Here is a 21,839-nt window from a genome sequence, read left to right as displayed (position 1 = left end):
AAATCTGATATGGCAATCAGTAAAAAGTTAAGTTTGAATTATACCCAGTACTATTCCAATACAGCAGGGCATGAATCAACATTGGTATTTAATCAGCATTAATTTATCAGTAAAAAATAAATTCCTTATTAGTAATACCTACCATTAGACTATGGAGCACCTGATAATAACAGGTTGAATAGGTCAGCCACTGTTATGTCCAAATGCCTTTTATTCAAATATATACCTCAATCTCCTACAGTTTGATACCTTTAAGATACAAGTTCTCATATTGTGGGTTGTAGCTTCGTTGTTGCGAACAAATTTGATGGTGGACATAAAACTGGGCGGGAGGCGGGGTGACTTTTCAAGGAAAGCCAGAGCTTTGATAAACTACTTCCACTTTACGTGGACAAGCCAGCTGTCTTTCTGTATTCTCTGAATGATTATTTGGTTGTCACAGTAACAGCCTCTATCTGGAGTAAACCTAAAGCTTCAGAATCCCTTGATTCTTCTGCTGTACATTCCACTTACAAGTCCCACCAATTTCTACCTTCTTTCTTTCTGCTTTTTCTGCTCCCCCAATCAGTGGAGCAGCAACTAAAAGCCTTGAATTCTGATGATTACAGCATCAGAGACAGAAAAGAGTTAAAAGATAATTTGGGTTTTAAGGATTTTATTCTGCAATGGCAGTTCTCACAACGTCAGGGATGCCAAAGACAATTCATAGTTGAGAGCCTTTAAATGATGGAAATAACAGCCTTTGGATGCTGTTCCATTGGTGGGAGAAAGAAGGAGAAGGCAGGTGGTGGAAAAAGAAGATGGTGACAGAGGAGGTGATGAGCAAAATGGATAACAGCACACTGGAAAGTTTTCAGAAATCCAAAGTCTACTGTGAACAAGGCATGCTACTAGGAAAATCAAAACAATCAGTTGGAGAATAAAATAGACAATCAGATTTTCCAAGCAGAGCTTGGAGCTTGGACTTGACAGACCTGGTGGCTTATACACAGAGTAATCTAGTAATTTTATTTATCATTTAAATGAATAAGACAAATACATGTATTATTTTAGGGATCATGGTACCACAAAGTTGGAGGGCCACCACCTTAAGAAGTACTGAGCTAACCTGGTCCACATGGGATAAACTGAAATAGCAGAAGCTGAAGTTTCATTTCAGTGTTATTTCAAGATTCATTTCAATCTGTGCCCTTTAACAATTAATATATATATATAGAATATATCCTTAGATTGGTTTGGGACTTGCATTCCAGACTATAACAGCGCCACAGCTCTTATTGTTACTGTTACTGTGTTACTTCTATTTAGTTATTTGTCCTGTGTCTACAGTTAGGGAATGTTAAAAATAGAATTTTCCTTTTAACTCTGTACCAGAGTATTTTTTTAATAAACACAAGATGCATTCATTGTATTTTAAGTTGATCCAATACCATAAATGAATTTTGCAATCCATTCTTAGTGTGCCAGATTTTCCGTATTGTAATAAATTATGACAGTACTGCATTTTAAATACAGTATTTTTCACACTATAAGACGCACTGGACCATAAGACGCACATTAGTTTTAGAAGAGGAAAACAAGAAAAAAAAATCTGCCTCTGCCTCCCAGCATCCATCTGGTATTTATCTGGCTAGCGTCCTTGCTGCAAACAGAAAACAGCCTGGTTAGCTTTAGCACGTTATCGCAGCCCCAGCATGTGGCTCATCAGGGCTCAGCTCTGTTGTACCCAGTACTGGTCAACTGAGCTGAGGTGCTGGCGCCACCAGGAAACGCTGTAGCCTTCACTGCCGAGCAGCTGATTGGCAGTTGGATCAGCCTCCCGGAATACCACCAATCAGCTGTTCTAGGCAGGGATTGCCGCCACCAATTGCCGCTGCCGATCACCGTTTGCTGCCACTACCGTTTGCTGCCACCACCGATCGCCACCCCCATTTGGTGGCTGTGATTGGCAGCTGCGAACAGCAGCGGTGGCAGCGGTAATAGCTGCCGCCGCACCAACCCCCCCCCCCCCAATATTCACTTTATAAGATGCAAAGACATTTCCACCCACTTTTTGGGGGGAAGAAAGTGCATCTTATAGTGCGAAAAATACGGTACGCTGATGTCCTGGGTCATTCACACAATGCATAGAGCATTTCCAGCAATAATGCATAAGATCTGTATTTTTTCCCTCTAATCCCAAATGGATTGAGAGACAAGGAAGACTGCAAATCACATACTGTCTGACATGAAATTAAGTTCATGAGTTATTTCCAGTTTAGGAGAAATTGGAAATGTCTTTGCTGATGGATGCAGGCCCATTTTAAAATTAGAGTAATTCTTTACGGATGGGAGCAGGGAGAAAATTCGTAAGTTGACTCTTACTTCACCCTTTTTCTATTTTGCATTTCCCTGATCACTAAATTAGTACTAAAATTAATACTGTACTACAAGGAATATTACTTATTCCTTTGTTTTAATCTATATAATTGTCCTTGAGTTTGGATATATACTATGTGTTCTTATTTTTCTTCATTGTGGAACTTGGTGTTGACAGATTGCTGTCACATGACTATAAAGGGAGACTGCAATTTATTTGGCTTTCTTCAATATTCTTCAATATTTCTTTCTACTCTTTGTGATCTACCTCTTTGTGATCTACCAGTATCTTTTCTTTGTTTTCTTAGGTTCAGAGCCTTAAGAGTCATGTGATTTTCAGTTTTTCAATTCTTCTTTTCTTGGTTGCTTTTTCATAGTTCTGTTCCTTTTGTTTAATTTTAATTTTTTTGTTTTCTGGTCAGTGACATGGTGTTCATTTCTTCTCTAACGGATTGGAAGGCATGTCCAACTTGTTATTCAGGGTTTGAGAAAGGGTTGTTTTTTTAAATGCAAAATTTGTTCAGCCTTACAAAATAGCTTATCATCTTATTCCTCCTTGCCCTAGCTGCAAGGTATTAACACTTGTCATTTGATGAAATCACATCTTTACAATAAAGCCTTCACTTCATGCTAATCCATTACTAGTGTCCGGTGAAGCTCAACAAGCAGGAGTGGTGGATCAACTATTTATGCTATGGAACTGAGAAGAGTCTTCAGAGGGTTTGTAACTGGCTTGACTCCAAATGCCCTGCTGCAAGACTCACATCTAGCTACTACCTAGCTACTTTTCTACTCTGATGATAGAAGGGATCAGAAGCTTGCCCAGTAGTTACATTTGTGTAAAATTTTACAAGAAAGATTAATGAAGAACAACATTTTATATAGTCACCTCCCTACAGGGGTATCTCCCAATATAGATGTAAGGTGGACTTTCTGAGTTCAAGTTGGTAATCATATATTTGTGAAAACCCTTAGTTGTTTTTAAAAGAAAGTTGCCAAATATTCTAAGAAGCTACATAGCTATATTATAAAATCATACTACTCTTTTCTATTTATTCATGTATTTATTAAGTACAGTAGTTTCTGGGGGACTAACTTACTCAGTATTAGTTAACATTACTTGATAGACAAAACTACCGGGCTGCCCTATAGAATAAAAAAGGTACAGCTCATCACAGTTACTTTTGACCTTTACTATTTATCTGTTATAGTTCATCAGAACTTGATTTTTGTCTATTAGGAGTTAAAACAATAGATCTTTACAGTATTTTTGGAGAAATTAATTTCTTAATATGGGGATCAGAGTCTCCCACCCAATTTATATTCAAAGAACTCCAAGTATCTGAACAGACATAATGATCTTATTTTGAGATCACTGTTGAATCTGGTAGCCTCCATTCATATAATACCTTAAAACATTAAGCATATTTTCAACTCTACACACACACACACACACACACACACACACACACACACACACACAGAGAGAGAGAGAGAGAGACAGAGAGAGAGAGAGAGAGAGGCAATTCAAAGAAATTAAAAAAGAGAGGAAGAAGAGGGGAGGGGATGAAATTTTAAAGGTATAGCTAAAGATATAATCTGTGAAAATGTATATTGCATATTTTTTCACATAAGTGAGATAGTTCTCCAAATTGTAAGTTACACTACATCATTTCCTTAGAAGCAAGGACTAATACCATGCTTCCAAATATATTTGTACTTGCTTATCATTTAAAAAAATGTCAAATGAGTTGTTACCTGTTAGTGAAGGTAAGAAGCTCAAAGGGTTAAGTGATGGCCTGGCTTTTAGAAGATAGTGGATCAATTGATTGCTACTGAAAAGTGGTTGAAAGGCATAGAACAATTAAACTGTAATCTCGTTTTCTTTATTCTCAAGTATCTTGGGGCACTTGCATTTAGTTTATTGAAGTTAGCCATTCACCTTATTGTTTATTGGTATTTTCTGGATAAATAGCTGATGGTGAGATTTACTGCTCAAAATACTTATACTTTCCAGTATAAGTCATGATAAGGTTGATAATTATAATTGATAATTATAAATTGATAATTTTTTTAATGTAAACTGTTGTTATCGTAGTAGGTAACCAATTATGTAAAAAAGATTTTAAGGAAAACACAATCCTTTATTCTCCACCTGCCAACTTACTCACTCATATTAATTTTAATAAAACCAGAACAGTGGCGAAAGAGGAACATCTCAACAAAAGAATAATCAGGGAGGCCATCAAAATTGAAAAGAGGCCGCAGAATATGAGCAGACGAGACGACGCCTCTAGGTTATCAAGTATTTGGGGACCTGCATTGAGAGAAACTAGAGTGTTAACATCAGAAGAGAGGCAGAGATTCCAACAAGCAACCGGTGGTGTTGTAAGGCCTGCCAGAATTCTTCCCTCTTTGCAGAGGGTGGCTAGCAATAGGGAGAGAGAGAGGATCGAGCCAGAAGACAGGCTGAGATCTCAACTAACAATCAAGGGTGCTGGGATGCCTACCAGAATCCTTTCCCCTCTACAGCAGACAGATAATAATAGAGAACCTGAGAAAGCTGGGCCTGTAACACGTAGCCAAACAGCCAGGATGAGGAAGCAGGAAGAAAAACTGCTGTCCTCCAATCAGGACACAGAGTTACAGGCTAGCCAGCATATGTCAGCAGCAGCAAACATAGAAAAGCGACAGCTCCAACCTCGCAACACACCCATAGCTTCTAAACTAAACAAGAGCCTGAAGATGACAGGGTTGTGAGCCTGTCGAAACGTTACTAGAAAGAAAAACTTTTAAGGTACTGGTAGGATTTTAGCTAAGGTTTTAAAGGACCTTGCAGAGTGCTCTGTAGGGATTTTTGGAAGATTTTAAGATAGGATTTTAACCAGAATTTTAAACATTTTAACTAACTTATTTAACATGATGCGGGAAAACACCCGAGATTTAAATTTTTTGCATATACACACCCGCAAAAACTTAAGAAGACAGATATATAAATATATATATAAAATAAGGATTTGATAACAATCTATTTTTGTTACATATATTTATACATAATACGGTATTAATTTCAGCTGTGCATTAGGCTAATTCATGGATCATTTCTCAACATATAGTTCAACTACTCAGGGTGAACTCCTATAATCCCCAACCGCTTTTTGTTAGTACCTTTACAGTTAAGACTTTTTTGGGTGCAGAAATGTGAGCCTTGCTGAGTTCAGTGGAACTTACAATTGTGTATAGCATTGCTGCCTTAATGCGTTAAATTCAAGCTTGTTTCACTGTTGAGTTCTCAAAAATTCATTTTAGCTTCTTCAGTCATAGAGCAATTTCTTTTTAGCCATAGAGTAATTTCTTTTCACCAGACTCCACAATAGTTGCCTGCACTGTAGACGTGCATGTGTTCCTGTATTATATTGATTTTTCCCCCTTATGGTAGTTTGTCCTTGTATGTGGACTTTCTTTCTCTTCTCAGCACAAATCCTCTACATTTGAAACTGATAAATGGAAGCCATAGATGTATGGTTGAACTTGTGAGGGTTTTTTTGGAAGGGGAGAGGAGTTAATAAAGAGCCACAGTGTTTTGCAGAATATATTTGTGATAATTTTGCTAATATAAAATATATTAAGTTTTTGTGCTAATAAGCAAGCAGGCATTTGTTTGAAATTCTCCGTACTTTGTGCCTATTTATATAGTAGTACTGATTTGGGAATGAAATTCATTGAAGTGAAGTGGAATTTACATCTGAGTAAACAGACATAAAACTGTGTTACATAATTCCCCATTTTCTATTTACAAATATGGAAGAGTTAAGTCTAGGCACATAAGTTCTCTTGATTTTTTTCCAATTGTTGTACAAAATATGCATTTAAATTTAAATATGCATCTTTTTTAAAAAAACTTTCCTACAAAAAGAATAAGTGTTTTAGCTACTGTGTGTTATCAGATGCAATCATGTTGATTTCTATCAGTATAGCAACTTTAAAATAAATTATGAGCAGTCTTCCATTGATCTGGCTTATTCCAGGTGGCAATTTGTTAAATCAAGCAGTCACTAAATGAAAAGACCACAATTTTACTATCTTAAGCTTTCCACCACCAGCTTTCCATCACTACCATAACTGCTTAAATGTGGCAATCGCTAAATGAGGAATACATATACAAAATGTTTATATAATGTATAGGAGTCAATAACAATTTAAACAGATATAAAATGTTTGCTAGTAACAAAGAAAATTGAAACCATGACAGAAAAAAATAGCTCTAGAGGTTTGTTTTGTTTTGTTAAAGAAAAGTCAGAAAAATAATGTATTCTAGCAGCACTGGAAGAAAATGGTGATCTCATAATCCTGTTTCTAAGATCTAGGCAGTGATAATCAACTGTTATTAGAGTCTTTGCATGATGGGAATATTTTTATTTATAATTTTAAAAATACAGTTTGAATATAAGCTTCAGAAAATGACTCCTATAGTCTTTAAGAATATAACAGATGATGAGTGTACAACATACAGCTTTTTTGTATGGTGACTTGTCCGTGGTATACATGCTACCATAATGATTTAAAGGGTTGCCTGGTTTTTCTAATTTCTAAAATTATATGTTTACAAAGTAACTGAGATTAGTATAGCATAGCATAGCATAGCATAGCGCTGTGTAAAATGTCATTATCACTGTTATACATATTTTCATTAATATTATAAGTAAATATATTCATTTAAAAGAAAGTTATTTTAAATAATACCTAGTAATGCTTGTTTCTGTTTGGAAAATTAATACAAAGTGATCAGTAAACATTTCTTAAGCTATAGCGCACACTAGTGGATTTTTCTGTCATTTCAGGAAAAAATAAACATTTTATAGAAAAGGATTTTTGTATCATATATTAGAAAATTAAGTGTGATTAAGACGTGTGCATTTCATAGAATTGCAGTATGTATAAAGTGGAAGGGATATTGTAAGTCATTTGGTTAAACTTTTATTGCAGGAGTCCTCTAAACCATCCGGATCCACACTATTCTTAGGAGATTTATTTCACTGCTAACCAGTTTTTAGCATTAGGAAATTTTGTATGTCCTTTTAAAAAAAAATAATCCACTCATCCTTGTTCTGTCTTTGTTTTTTTTTAAAAAACAAAGCTTCCCAATCCTGAATTGACATCTTGGATCTTTCTGTAGTGCTTATATTGTCACCATTGAATGTCAACCAGTCAAACTAAATTTGAATTATGAATTTATAACTAATAAAACAGGATAAAATCAGCTGACACCGTTTATTATTGACAAACCCAAGATGGCATCTGTTAATGATAGTATTTTCTGAACGCTTGCATATAACTGGTCTGTAGTTTCTTGGATCCTCCTGCTTTCCCTTTTTGGATATTAGGGCAATTGCTCATCTCTGCTCTTCTGGTATATTAACTAACTTATTTTCATTGCTATCTGATACTGTTCTGATATTATAGTGGCAAAAATGGGAGTGAGTGTAACCACCTGTGGTATGCTTTTGTAGGTATAAAAGTAATATGCTACGTATTACCAGAATTAAGAATGTCCAGCATTCTCTTCCCACAATGGCCAAGTAGGTGCATTTATAAAGTGCAATTGCAGTCTCCTGTTTGTCATCCTCTCCAATTGATACTAAGAGACATAACCTCTTTCTTTCTAAAAATAATACTTGGCCATGATAACAAATAGTTATTGATAGCTTTATCTTTCATATGCATCTATAAAAGCAAAAATAATGTACTGTACTCATTTCCAAATGTTAATCCATGCTTCTAATTTAAAATCTTCATATAAAGTGTGAATTAGTTATCTTTGTTTTTGAATTTTAGGTATTATACAGGTTGGAACACACCAATAAATGGGGACGAGATTCATAAACGAGTGAAAAATATTTTAAGGACGCACAGTGCAAGGCAAAAGCTAACATTTGTAAGTCTGAAAATCAATTTGCATCTCTCTTCCTTTCTCAGGTTTTAAGCAACAAGGTTTATTAACCATTTCATGCAATTGCCAAGCCTTCATCTATAGCAAACAGAGGTTCACTATTCAGATTGCTAGTTCCTTCAGACATTACAGTTTCCTCTCTCTTGATGCTAAGAGCATACCCATAACTTCTAAGAAAAGGTCGTCAGGAATTCCCTGTGGGATGAGACAACTTTTCAGAAAATACCTTCCCCTTTCCAAAGCACCATTCAATATTACATGGACTAGAAGGGCTATAGGAGAATAAAGAATGCAGTTCTGTCTTCTAATTCAGTTTAAATTACTATGTAAGTATACAATTTGTTCAGTGGCGTGAGTAAATAATTCAGGGGATGGAGCATATTCTCTCTTGCTTTGTGCCAAATTTTAGAGAAAAGGAAGCGCATTTAAAGAAAAAGGAAATGTATCTATTACAAATTTGGTTTGTCCAGGTACCAGCATAATGGCATGTTTAGAACTGGTGGGTGAATCTCATTCTTAGGCAGCTGGATATTCCTCTGTTGTCAGTTACAAGATCCTCCTCTTCATCAATTCATACAGAAGCCAAGAATAAGAGACTTAGAGTGTATCCACCTTAGGAACTGAAAGACCATTCAAATTTGGAAAGGGGAAGATAATTCCATTGCTGAGATTTATGTAACCTTATCCTCTCAATATTTCTTTGTTAAAGTAACTTGGGAAGAATCTTGTTATCAGTGGAAGGGAGGTTGTCAAGAAATTGATAATGAGGCACACAGTGAGGGATTCTACTTTTTTCAGCTTTTTGATTAGGACTAAATAGAAATAGTTCGTTTCCTATGAATTATTCACAAATGCCTTTCACTTCTAGTTTGGCATCTAGGAAAAAGTTGTCTTTGTGGATGTCTGATATAGAATAATAAATAGCTTCTAATTATTAAAAATATATGAGGTAGGTTTTAATGTTTACATATATTCTATTAGTCTTAAAGGAATCATATAAAAGTTAGTGTTACTCTCCCTATATTGCTGAGGGAAGAAGTAAACTTAAAAATAGCTGAAATACTTTTTAAAAAGTAAGTAATATGTTTTGACTATCAAATAAAATTATTGGGTTTTTAAAATCTTTATTTCTTAGGATGAAACTTCTTTGTCAAAGGAAGAGTCTGCTAAGACAAGAGACTCCACTAGGACAATTGATTTCGGAAAAAGAGATTTTTCACATACAGATTCTTTAAACACTAATTTTCAAAACAGGTAAGGTCTCTTTCCATTATGGTTCCCCTCTTCCCATTCCTTCCCCCCCCCCCAGTTCTTAGTCCAACCCCAGATTCTCCCTGAAATAACTTGAGACATATGATTAATATTATGTCCATACCATAGCTATTAGAGACTAACTTTAAATAACCTTTTGCACTAATTCCATGCAAGTCATTTGAGCTTGATATTTAGCATGTTTGAACCAAGGTACAGCCCAAAGTCAACCTCTGTTGGTTTTAGTAGATGCAATTTTCTGCCTTTCTCCTTGTCTTTTGTTTCTTCCTGCATAACATTACTTTAATGGCATAACAGCCATTATATCTGTGTAGCTTTCCATGTCAGTATTATAACTGGGATAACTTAATAATGCCCAAAATTATGTCAGATGTGCCTGTGATGCAGGTCATCCTTATATTACTAAAACTCCTGAGTATTGTTTCTTTGTGCATATAAATAAAAGCCACAACTACTATGATGCCGGGCTCTTTACAGTGTATTTTTTTTTTTTAATTTGATTTATATGCCGCCCTTCTCCGGAGACTCAGGGCGGCTTACAGTGCGTTAAGCAATAGCCTTCATACTTTTGTATATTTATACAAAGTCAGCTTATTGCCCCCACAAACTGGGTCCTCAATTTACCTACCTTAGAAAGGATGGAAGGCTGAGTCAACCTTGAGCCTGGCGGGATTCGATCTTACTTTAATTGCAGACAGCTGGTGTTAAACTACAGTGCTTCTGTCTGTTGAGCTAAACAGTATTGATGTCACTGAAGAATAAACCCTTTACTGTTTCAGTGGAAACATAACAAACTATATTCACTCAGACTGTTAAGTCATTTAAACTAATATCAGTTACATTGATTAACAGTGACATTCAGAATTTTAGGCTAGAGCTTTTCCAATCATTGTTGTATACCAGGAATTGAACCAGGGATTTTTTTTTTTTTTGCAGGCAAAGTTTGTACTTACCATTATATTAAAGTTATCTTTTTAACTGAGAACCTAACCTATACTTCGATATTACCAACCATTCACGAATTTGGAATTTTTCTGTAACTCATATATGTATATTCTGAGGGAGTCAATGTGGAAGGTACAGCACATGAATAAAGAATTTGCAACTCTTAGAGATACACCATCATTGAGAATAATTGACTTTGAAATGTTAATATTCAAGTAAGATCAGATGCTGATGGGTTTGTCCCATCCTCTAGGCCAGTCAAGCCAGTTGGGAAATAAGGAGGCTCAAGGATATTCTGACAGTTTCAGGTCTGAAGATGTCCTCATAAATAGCTCTAAACTCTAAAGTAGAGTTCAAAGGAGAAAATAGTTTTGCTGACCAAATGTTCACACTAAAATAAATGATTGAAAACCTCTGGGATTACCCAGAAGATATGTGATGTTGAAATATTTAGTATGAAAGTGACTTTGGAAGGAACTTGTGAAACTTTAAAGGATATGGAACAAAACCATGTGACAGGTAGATGACAGGTATTTCTGAAAGTGGAGTCAGTGCCATTATCTTGCTCTTAATACAATTTCTGCTTGTAATCCCCAGATAGCTTCACTTTAGCTTGTCAGAGTAGTTTTCAGTTAAGATAGCATTTTTTTCCAACATGGATGTAGATCTGTCCATTTCATTGTGGGATTCCTTGTGAGGAAGGGGTGGCTAATGGCCCAGCATGAAAGTAAGTGCTGACCTTGTCAGTATGCTGATCTGAAACCAACAAAAATCACTACTGCTCTTTGTAAGTCTTAGGCTGTGTTGTGATGACTAGTTTTAAGTGAAGGAGTTTGAATTTGTTAGAAGCTGACTCTGAGTAATATGTTGGCAAATCCATATTATTATGGATAGTTTGAAGTTGCTTGTTTCAGATTCAAGCCAAGAATGAAAGTGTGAAAAACTCAGAATTTGGCACACACAGATATGTTTAGGGTGTAATCAACCAACTGTTCTCTTGATTAATACCTGACTGGTAAAAGCTACTCTAAAAACGTGGTTCCTCTTAGTGAAGAGTGATCAAACCCTTTATAGGAAATGGAGGAGCTAATTTTATTTATTTTTGTCTTTCTTTCTTACACTTCAATACCATTTCCTATCTTGAAATTTGCAAATTAAATATATTTCAGTATAATGAAGATATAAAATGGGAAAAAATATTTAAAAATCCATGTCCATAACATTTACCGTACATAAGAAAGACAAAGACACAGAACTTCAGTACGTAACATAATAGCAAACACTTCACAGACATTGTAGAGCAGAGTTTCCCAACCTTTCCAGCTGTGCAGACTGGGGGGGGGGAGAGAGGGATGGATCTGTGCAAGTGGCATGCACATGCATGCTCGCATGTGCACCTCCATTTGCACAAGAGGTGGGCACGTCTGCCCATCGCTCTTGGAAGTGGGGATGCATGCATGTTCACCTGCCACTTCCACAGCCCAGTTCCGAAGAGCTCAAGGCCCGGTAGTGGGCCACAGCCCAGCAGTTGGGGACCCCTGTTGTAGAGAGAGCATTTCAGGAGCAGGCTCCATCACAGACAAGTTTCACTTATGAATAATTGTAAGATTACATTCTGTTAATCATGCACATCCAGCTGCAAGTCTCCTTGGCAGTCTTCCTGATCCCAAAATTAATCACATAGGAGAAAACTATTAAAACACTGTCTATGGAGGTTCTCAGTCATCATTGTCCCAGAAAGTGCTTTTTTTTCCCCAACTGCAACTGGATTTCCTTGATTTTTCTTGATGTTTAACTTCTCATTCAATAAACTTCTTCAGTTCTAACTAACTAGTGAGGAATAGAAGGAATTTATATTCTTTGCAATCAATCAATTAACATTCTGAGGGTTGTTGAAATCAGCTGGGGGTTAACCTGTGTCCTCAGAGTCACCTGAATTAGGGAAATCAGGAACATATTAAGATAGAAGACCAAAACACCCCAGACACAAACAGGGCAACATTGTATATGCAGTGCAGTGCAAAATTGTATATTGGGGAAATGAAACAACTACTACGCAAATGCATAACACAGCATAGAAGAAACCAACGCAACAGGGATAGAATTCAGTAGTCATTCTGCATCTGAATGAAAAGAGTAGTAAAGTTCACATTCTGGACAGAAAGGACCACTGGTTTGAAAAAAAGGAGTCAAAGAGGCTGTCTATGTTAAAACTGAACATATCTCTTTCAAGGGTGTGTTTGTGTGTAATGACAACACTTATCTCCTGTTTGCAATGCAGCCTTTCAGTGGTCCCAAGGAGGTTCCACAGTTGTTTGCACTCTGATTCAAGTGACTTCATTAACCTCAGAGTGCTTACTACAAAGAATATAAATCCTTTCTATTCCCTACCTGTTAGTTAGAACTGAAGGATGAGAAGTGAAATGTCTTCAAGAAAAATGAAGGAAGTCCAGTTGTAGTTTGAAAAAAAGCACTTTGGGGTACTATCAAAACTCTTGATTGGAATACAGTTCATTCACGAGGATTTGTGTTTAGAACATATTTGTATGACTAGAATTAAGACTATTCAAAGTTCCTAAGAACAGATGCCTAAGAACAAGTTAAAGTTTATTTAAAAAGTTAAATGCTATTATGTGCGTGTGCTATAGTAGTGCTATGAAGTAGGCAAGGTCAAACACAGGCATAGCAAGGATTTCAGCAAAAACTCTTTACTGCTGTAGGATAGAATAATAATCTTGAAAGCCTGTCAGAGTCTCTCTCTGCCTCACCTTATACCAAACCAAAGCAAAGCAAGGTTGTTTTGAGTTTCTTTCTCACATTTTCCTCTTTCTCAGGACTGATTAATCTTTTCTGAAAGTCTTCCTTTAACATACCCACCTCCTCTACTCCCAAGGCCCAGGTCTACATTCCTTCAACCTGCATCTCTGAGCTTTGTACCTTCACAGTGAGAAGGAAGTACAACTCCTGTGAAAAATAGACTGACAGGGATGTGTTTAGGGTCATTTAAAGGTGAACAAGAAAAAAGAGAATTTGCCTTTAGTAGCATAAAAGGTGTAAAGTATTGATACTTTTGGAGCTGCATTTCAGCAGCCAGGGCTTTTTATATAAAAAATAAGCACGAGGTAAGGAGGCTCCCATGCTATTTGAAGTGTGAAACAAGTTGTGCAATGTGTAATCTTCAGGCATAATCTGATACTGAAATGAGAAGCAGACTGATAAGCAGAAGCTCTAATCAGGTAGATTAAAATGCAGATGCAGACAGAAAGTAATAACACCATACATATTCCTGGAAAGAGATCACCATCACTGTCTAGAATTTTCCAGACTGGCAAGCAGCACATTATATTTTAGCATTCATTATGTGCCTTTTTATAAATGGTATTTCATATAAGAAAATATTTGTCATCAGCATTAACCCTAGTTTATGAGTAATTAACACACAATGCAAATTATATAAAGTATAATAAATCAATGATAAATGCCTGTTACTCTTGTCTGAATTTTGAAAGATAATGATTTGCTTTATTTTTATTTATTTTTTTGGTCTGGGTGCTTTTGGGCTTTGGCAGTTCATTCAGCCAGCCAAACGTGATGGTTCATTTGGATAATGATGAATATTGGACCAGTCAAGTTGCGGAGTATAAAAACAAGCCCCACAGAGCCATCTTTGAAGACAGCCTGGAAAAAATCTATCGAAACATGTACAGAAAAGCTTCCAGCTCACTTTCAAAGAATAAATCAAACTAAATTCCTAATAAGTGCTTTAGGTGAAAATGAACAGTGTACAAGATCAGTATTTTTTAATTACGAAGAGTCTAATGACTGTATTCTATTTTTTAACGGAACTGTTTTTACATAAGTATGTGAAATTTCTAAGGCTGGGATTTTCAATATAAAAATAAAATCTGGATGATTTTTATTACAATGTATTGTTTTGTTATGAATTTATAGGCATGCCAGCAGTTTTAGTTTCTCATTCTCAAACCTCAAGTTTTCGATTAAGGAAAATCTAAGTCATTTTGCACTTGCACTATGTGCAAAATATATGAGGTCTTTCCCTGTTGCTTCTGGAATTGTATTTCTAACTCTGCTGCTGAAATACATCAACATCGTCATCGTCATCGTCATCGTCATTTCTCTCGGTCTCTGAGTCATGTCATTGTATTTTTGCTTCATGTATGTGAGTGATGACAAGAAGAAGATTGTGAAGTGGGGTGTCTGACAGCACCAATTCTTTCAGAACTATAACATTGGAAGTTATTACACTTTCCAGAATTAAAAAAAAAATGGAACTATAATTAAAAACCACCTAACACAATTATATAATATTTGAAACTAATGGTATATACAAAGTGATACAAAAAGCAGATGGCAGTCTCCAGAATTTATAGCAAATTACTCCGTTCAGTGAGAGAAAGGAAAGAAAGATTTTATTTTAAAAAATAGTTGAAATAGAGAAGTCTGTTCAGTTAAACTGGGGAAAGATTGAAGCAGGAGTTCAGAGAGTAGCAGGCAAAATGAAGGTTTCAAGAAGTTCTGCAGTTCAAAAAGAACAATGATAAACTGGAGGGAGTTTGGTGGACTAGCAAAGTAGCAAGGTGTCTGAAAATGAAGCCCTATGAGGAACAATTAAATGATTTTTTTATAAATTGGGTTTGAAGGAAAAAAAGGGGAATGATAGCAGCTTTCAAGTATCTGAAAGATAGTCACACAGTCTTCTGTAATGAATATAATACCCATAGTTCTAAAATATAGGAATGGAACCAGTAAGTTATCATTGCAAGAAAAGAAAGAGGTTCAGGCTTGATATCAGAACAGCCTTTGTGATTAAACGAGCTGTCATCCAATATCAAACGCTGCCACATGAAATGTTGAGTTGTCCACTAGAGATCTTCGAACAGGTTGAATCGTGATGTGTCAGATTCTGCACTGAGCAGGAACATTCCAACTTGATAATGATAAGCGGTTTATTTTACTTTCGTGTTCAACTACAGAAGGAAGAAAAAGGGGGGAAATGCTATTGCCACCACAAAGAAAGCCGCCTGCCAAAGCAAAGAGAGGGAGGAATCTACAACACAGACACATGCAAAGCAGGGTCACTTTTTGCACAAGAACTTTGTTTCCTTTGTTTAGGAATGAGAATAAAATGCAACGTTTCTGAATTGAAGAGGGAGAGAGACCAGGGGAAGGAGTAACTTTTTCTATGCTTGACTGTCACACCTATCTGCCCTGATCTACAGGGGATGAATGGGTGGAGGGTGGAAGGGAAGGAAGGAAAAAAGGAAAATAATAAAAAGGAAAGGAGGAATAGATCCGTTCAGTTTGCCAGGCGAGCATCCTGGAACCAGTAGTTTTGCACCATTCTTCTAGCTCCTGGAGCACTTTTATCATATTTAAAACAAACATCTGGAGATGACTGGATAAGGACATCTCATCAGGCATCTGATGATCATTCCAGGCAGTGGATCCTCTGCCAGAGACATTTGTAAATAAAACTGGATGCTTGCTAGATAGTATCTTGGGATAGTCCAATGACATTTCTGGCCCATAATTTGAGAATGTGAATAACTAGCCTACTGCCAAAGATAAGACATTTCTAGCAACCAGTACCTAGAGATAGTCTGATCACTTGTCTGGTCAATAAATTGGGAATTCTGACCCAGTGCTGAATATGTCTGAGAAAAGTGCAGTGCTCCCCTCTCATTGGCAGGAGTTAGATTAGGAAATTGGTGTTGACTTCTTTATGTCACAAATAGGAATACAGATAAAATCCTCACAGGGGAGAGTGATATCTGCAAAGCTTGCTAAATAACTTTTTCTAAGTGCAGGTGAAAGAATTTACACACATTTCTGCATCAAAACGTATGTTTCAGGTATTCTAAGTGTGAAGAAAAAAGGAAGACTGCATCATTATCAATAACCCTAATCAATTCACTGCAGGGTGATGGCCTATTCAACCATTTTCTAACTGCTTCAACACACTGCAAGTCATTTCCAGTTAACACCTTGAACTGAGTTGCACCATCTGCTGAATGTTTCTTTGGTTGTCCAAATCTTTTCAAGCCAGTTGGGTGTCCAAATCAAGGATTGTGGTTGTCCATAGATCTGTTCATCAACATGTAATAAGCTGGCCCTGTGCCATTCCCATGACGCTGCCTCCTTCACACATACATATGCTGATAAGTAGGTCTTATGAGTGAGAGACAATGTGGGATGGTTTGGTGTCAGACTGGAAAAAAACAGATTCTAGTCCTTCCTTAGGCTCAAAAGCAAGCTGAGTGATTTGGGACAGTCAGACCCTCAGTCTGGAAATTTAGAAACATCTATGTACCAATATATAATGCATTGATTTGGACTAATTTTGTGTTTGTATGTGTGTGTACAAACAAACACATTCATGCATACATACTTGTATGAAAGTATAGTATTGTATGCTATAATTTACATTAATTGTTATACACTGCATCCTGCTTTTGGGGTCCTGTATTTAACAAGATATTACACTGGAAGACCTCTAAGGTCTTCTAAAATGCTCTTTCTTATTATACTTGTTCCCAAATTTCCCTTGAGAGCCCAATGTTACTGGATATGCCAGTGCATTGTTTACATATATGAAGAAAAAAACCTGGGGTATCATATCCACCCAAATATCAACGTTTTGCATATTCCTTGCTTTAGTCTGAACAGAATTGGATTCTGTCCTTGCAAGCTTAAAGGATGTCTTGGCAGAACTGTATTGGCAAAGCTGGCATCTCTTTGCTAAAGGCCACCAAATGTTCACCAGTCATTTTGAAACTTCCCTCGAGAAGAAACCTTTCTATCCTTCCACTGGATATATCCCACATGAACAAATCAGAACAGGCTGCCCACTTTCATCAAGCATCACAAGATTTAAAGCCAGGAAGAAGAAAATGTTGTATTTTTGGAATATTTCTTCTCAAAGCACCCAGAAATAGACTCTCAAAGGTAATTTCAGCTGTATTTTTTTCCAGACTCTCTTAAAAAGCACCAAATACATCATATAATACTGCCATCTGCCCCCATTTTCCGCTGATGAGTTTATCCATTTTTTAAAAAGATGTTTCTATAAGATATACAACTTGGACAGATAAGCGATTTTATTTATTTAGGTCTTCCCATTAGCAACATTTTTAGGGTGGCATGTAATGAAAATCATAATGTTTCGAGATAAAATATAAGTGGTGCCCCAAACTTTAATAAAATAGAACATCCGAATGATTCAAATAACTGGAAAGTAACTGGGTAAATAAATATCTTGGTGTGAAATGTCAGCTGAGTTGGCATGAGGCAACATCCTAACAATCCATTCCATAAAAATGCCGAAGGGCCCCATTTTCTGTAGCATCTGTCTTCCTTTAAATTGTATTGTAATACAAAGAAACTAGGCAGTTCTCAGCTAGCAGTATGCATATGAAAAGTAATGCAGTCCCAACAATGTTACTTTATTGGAATATTATATCTTTAAAAGCCACTAGAAACTGTAAATTTAATGGCTAAATGCTACTAACAATTTATATATTCTTTTCCAGAGCAGTTGGTGGGTTTTAAAGTTTTAATGGTTAAGGTTTTAATCATTGTCATGGAAGTCACTTAATGACTTCTTTAACTTCAACCGCAATAACACAAGGGCTATCAATAGATACAAACTAAATGTAATTCGCTCTAATCTTGATTGCAGAAAATACGACTTCAGCAATAGAGTAGTAAATGTCTGGAACACTCTACCTGATCCTGTTGTTAGTTTCTCTAACCCCCATACCTTTTACCTTAAACTATCTAATGTGGACCTTACATGATTCTTAAGAGGTCCCTAAGGAGGCGTGCATAAGCGCACCAGCGTGCCTACCATCCCTGTCCTACTGTCCCCATTTATACGTAATCATTTTATGTGTTTATGGCTATGTTTTGCCTGTTTATATCCATTTATTTGTGCCATTTTTTTCATGTGTCCATGTCTATGCCTATACTGATACTTGTTTCCTTGTACTTGTTGACAAACAATTAATTAAATAAATAAATAAAATAAGTCAAACAGGTTATGTTCTATAAGAATCCTTTAAAAACCTATAGCTTGTTTAGATTGACTGTTTAATTACTAATTGAAAATGTAGATGAGCAGAGAAAAAAACAAATATTCTATTTGGATGAATCTAGAGGAAAAATGGATACAGTCAATACAAAACATTATCAGTGATTATTTTCTGAAGAAATACTGCATTGTGCTTTTGCCAAATTCTATTATGACTAGAAAATAAAATGTCTATGGAGTCTCAGTCATCCAGGTCATGATTGTCTCAAAGATGCTTTTTCAAAAGGCAACTGGATTTTCTTTTTCCTTGAAGGCATCTTCAGTTGTTCATTTAGAAAACAAGCCTGATTTATGCGTGTAAATAAGAGATGAAAAGATTGTTAGGTTGCTCCACCTTCCCATGTCAAAAGGTTTGAAAATAATCTGGGTTGCTTTTTATCTCCTTAAGACTCCATGTTTTCCTCCCTCCCTGTAGACCAGGGAACTCTTCTCTCAGAACTTTGTTGAGTAATTACAACTCAGTGTAGGAGAGCAAACAGAGGTGGAGGAACAAAATCTTAGTCCTCCTGTGTGCTCACCATCCAAATGTTGAAGAAGAATGTTTTCTCTCAAGTATAACATTAAAAACTGATCCTGAGGGTTTTTTTAAATGGCTGTTGCTGGCACAGCACATTCACAGATCCCTCTGTAAAGGAGGAGAAATGGTGGGCTTTCTCCTATTTGGTTCCTGATTTGAATAAATATTCAGAAACTTACCCCCCAGGTAAGAAGTGTTTCGATTTCCTGAGCACCATTTCCACTGATATGGTGGAGCAGTTGGGGAGTTATTGGCTATTATTATAGGCATTTTTTCTAAAATCTTATGGCATTCTGAGTAAAGGTGATTTGAATGCTGTTAGTGCAGTCTGTGTATATCTACCTATAGTTTATCCAGTTCTGAAAGTACCATTGCTTTTAGGCTTGCATTCTACACAGCATAGTAAAGGGAAGATAAAAGGGAAAGCAAAGTGCTCCTAAACCTTCTGGAACAAATCTCCCACTCTGTTTTGATATGTTACATGACAGAAAATGCAGTCTGATTAAACGGGACGAAACCTGTCTGAAGCAGCTTTAATTCACCTCTTTGAAGTCCTCTGCAGTGCACAAGCACTGCACTACGTGGTATTGAGGTGAAGAGCTGATGCAGTTCAGGTTTCATCATTACCTCCCCTGGAGACACTTTCAAGAACTAGAAGAGGCATATGCTTAAAAGCTTTTGCGAGCTAACATAAGTATTAGTGCAGGCAAATGAAGCAAGTGAAGGGTTTGCTCTTCCTTCAGTGAAATGAAGTGCCTACACAAAGATCCGCAACAGCCCAATGTTCTCCTGCATAATGCAGTGTTTCTCAATCTCAGCATGCTGGCTGGGGAATTGCGGTGAAATGAAGTCCACAGATCTTAAAGTTGCTGAAATCGGGAAACATTGACATAATGCATAAAGCTGCTGCTTTTTGCAGGATTCATAAATATCCAGCCTCCTTTGACTCATGTTTTCCAGTTACTGTTATGGAATCTCATTGTATTAAAAAAAAAGCCCAACCAAAAGTTGCAGTAACTCTGAGTAAACTCATTCAAAGTTTCATCCAGTAGGACAGGGTAAATTCTTCCAAAAATAATATATATATATATTTTGCAAGAATTTGCACCAAAATAAAGGTGCTTCAGCAGACATAGGAATGTGAAAGAAGCATCTCTTTACAAATAGTTAAAACTAGTATGTCTGTTTCCAGCCTTGCTTATATGAATGTCCCAATGGTCTCTGTAAATGTGTGGATTCTCAACCACTTCACATTTTCCCAGCAAAGTGAAGTGTCTGTGAATGTTTTCAACTATAATGTCGTCAATTTGGCTTGTTAAGGACCATTTCAGATGTGAAAAACAGGTAAAAAGCCTGCTATCCACTCACGGATAAGCCTCAAATCATTTTGACTCTCTGTTGACTAATTTTCTGTGAGTTGGCAAACAGCTTGCTCTGGCATTACCTTTTCCTTGACAGCGGTGTGTGGTAACTGACGTTAGAGGCAAATGAATCAATGTAGAAATAAACAGTGATTATTGTGTGCACCTTGCCTTGTGATGCAGTCTAAAACCTTTCTATCAAATGTAAATGTCTTAAGTTCCTAAGTGGGGTTTTAAATAGCGCTTTCCCATCCTTGTTCCTTATCTTCACCCATCCACAAAGCAGTCTGCCAGTGATGGGGGAATGGCACAATTCCACCCGCTTTGTTTTGCATTGTTAAAAGAGCTGCTTGTTTCAGGGAAATAAGGAAAAAATGAAACGAGCCAGGATTTACAGAGCATTTCCTTTCTTTAAAACAACAACAAAACTGTTGCACAATGTGAATGCTCTGCTGTAGTTCTTGCTATAAAAGGCAGTATAAGGAAATAAAACAATCTAAAAATGCATTGAGAAGGTGAGTTGGTCAAACTATTTTTATGTGTTGCATTAACAATCAAAATACCTAAATTTGTAATCTCAAAGGTTTCAAATAGGTTAATACTTTAATATTTCTAAATCTGAATCCCTCTGAGTGGTAAGTCAATTTCTTTGCATGAAGAGCAGAGCAGATGGATGTACCCAATAAGGTCATAAATAGAAGTTGAATAAGGATTTAACAATTAAAACCCTATTATAATGCACCAGTATTGTTTTTTTATGTAGACTACCTTACATTCTCTCTCCAAGAAATGAAAGCTTTAAGCACCTGTGAAACAGCCAGCCAGAAACACAAATGAGCAAAACAGTGGAAAGTGAATAGGTCAACTGGTAAATTACCACTTGATAAATGGTTTGCTGTGTATAACCTGAGTTATATACTAAGAAGAAGCTTCAGAAGTTTACTGGTCAGCAAGTAGAGGAAACTATTGATTCCAACTAGGGATACATAGCTGTGCAGCTGACTTTCAATCAAAAAGCTTAAAGAAGCAAATATAGATTGTCATAAACCTCTGATTATAATGTTGGGATGTTAACCAGGGGTGGTATTCAGCCGGTTCGTCACTACCGGTTTGCCCGAACTGGTAGTGGCGACCTGCAGGTGGGCCCACCCGCCCACCTGGTACTATGCCGTCCTGTTTAATCACGTTTTCTAAGCCACACACACATGCTCAGAAGGCCGGGCGCATGTGCAGAAGGCACGCACACTCACATTTTCGGTGCATGGTGAACCGGTGATAAAATTATGTGAAGCCCACTTCTGGATGTTACAGAAAGCCAAATTTGTC

At 36.6% G+C, this 21,839-nt stretch overlaps 1 protein-coding gene across 2 annotated transcripts in view; it reads left to right on the top strand.

The window, feature by feature from the left end:
* Nucleotides 1-14,450, top strand: part of SPATA6 (spermatogenesis associated 6) — a 33,205-nt gene extending 18,755 nt beyond the window's left edge. For both annotated transcript variants that reach the window (XM_034415041.2, XM_034415042.2), the window contains 3 exons: nt 8,194-8,293; nt 9,444-9,562; nt 14,095-14,450. In XM_034415041.2, the coding sequence (XP_034270932.1) occupies nt 8,194-8,293; nt 9,444-9,562; nt 14,095-14,272 (397 nt within the window). In that variant the 3' untranslated portion in view covers nt 14,273-14,450. The remainder of the gene's footprint in view (nt 1-8,193; nt 8,294-9,443; nt 9,563-14,094) is intronic.
* Nucleotides 14,451-21,839: the final 7,389 nt, after the last annotated feature.

The sequence above is a fragment of the Pantherophis guttatus genome, chromosome 3 (genome assembly GCF_059756535.1).
Source record: "Pantherophis guttatus breed Tessera chromosome 3, ASM5975653v1, whole genome shotgun sequence".
NCBI classification, from domain to species: Eukaryota; Metazoa; Chordata; class Lepidosauria; order Squamata; family Colubridae; genus Pantherophis; species Pantherophis guttatus.
This window is presented reverse-complemented; position numbering and strand designations above follow the sequence as displayed.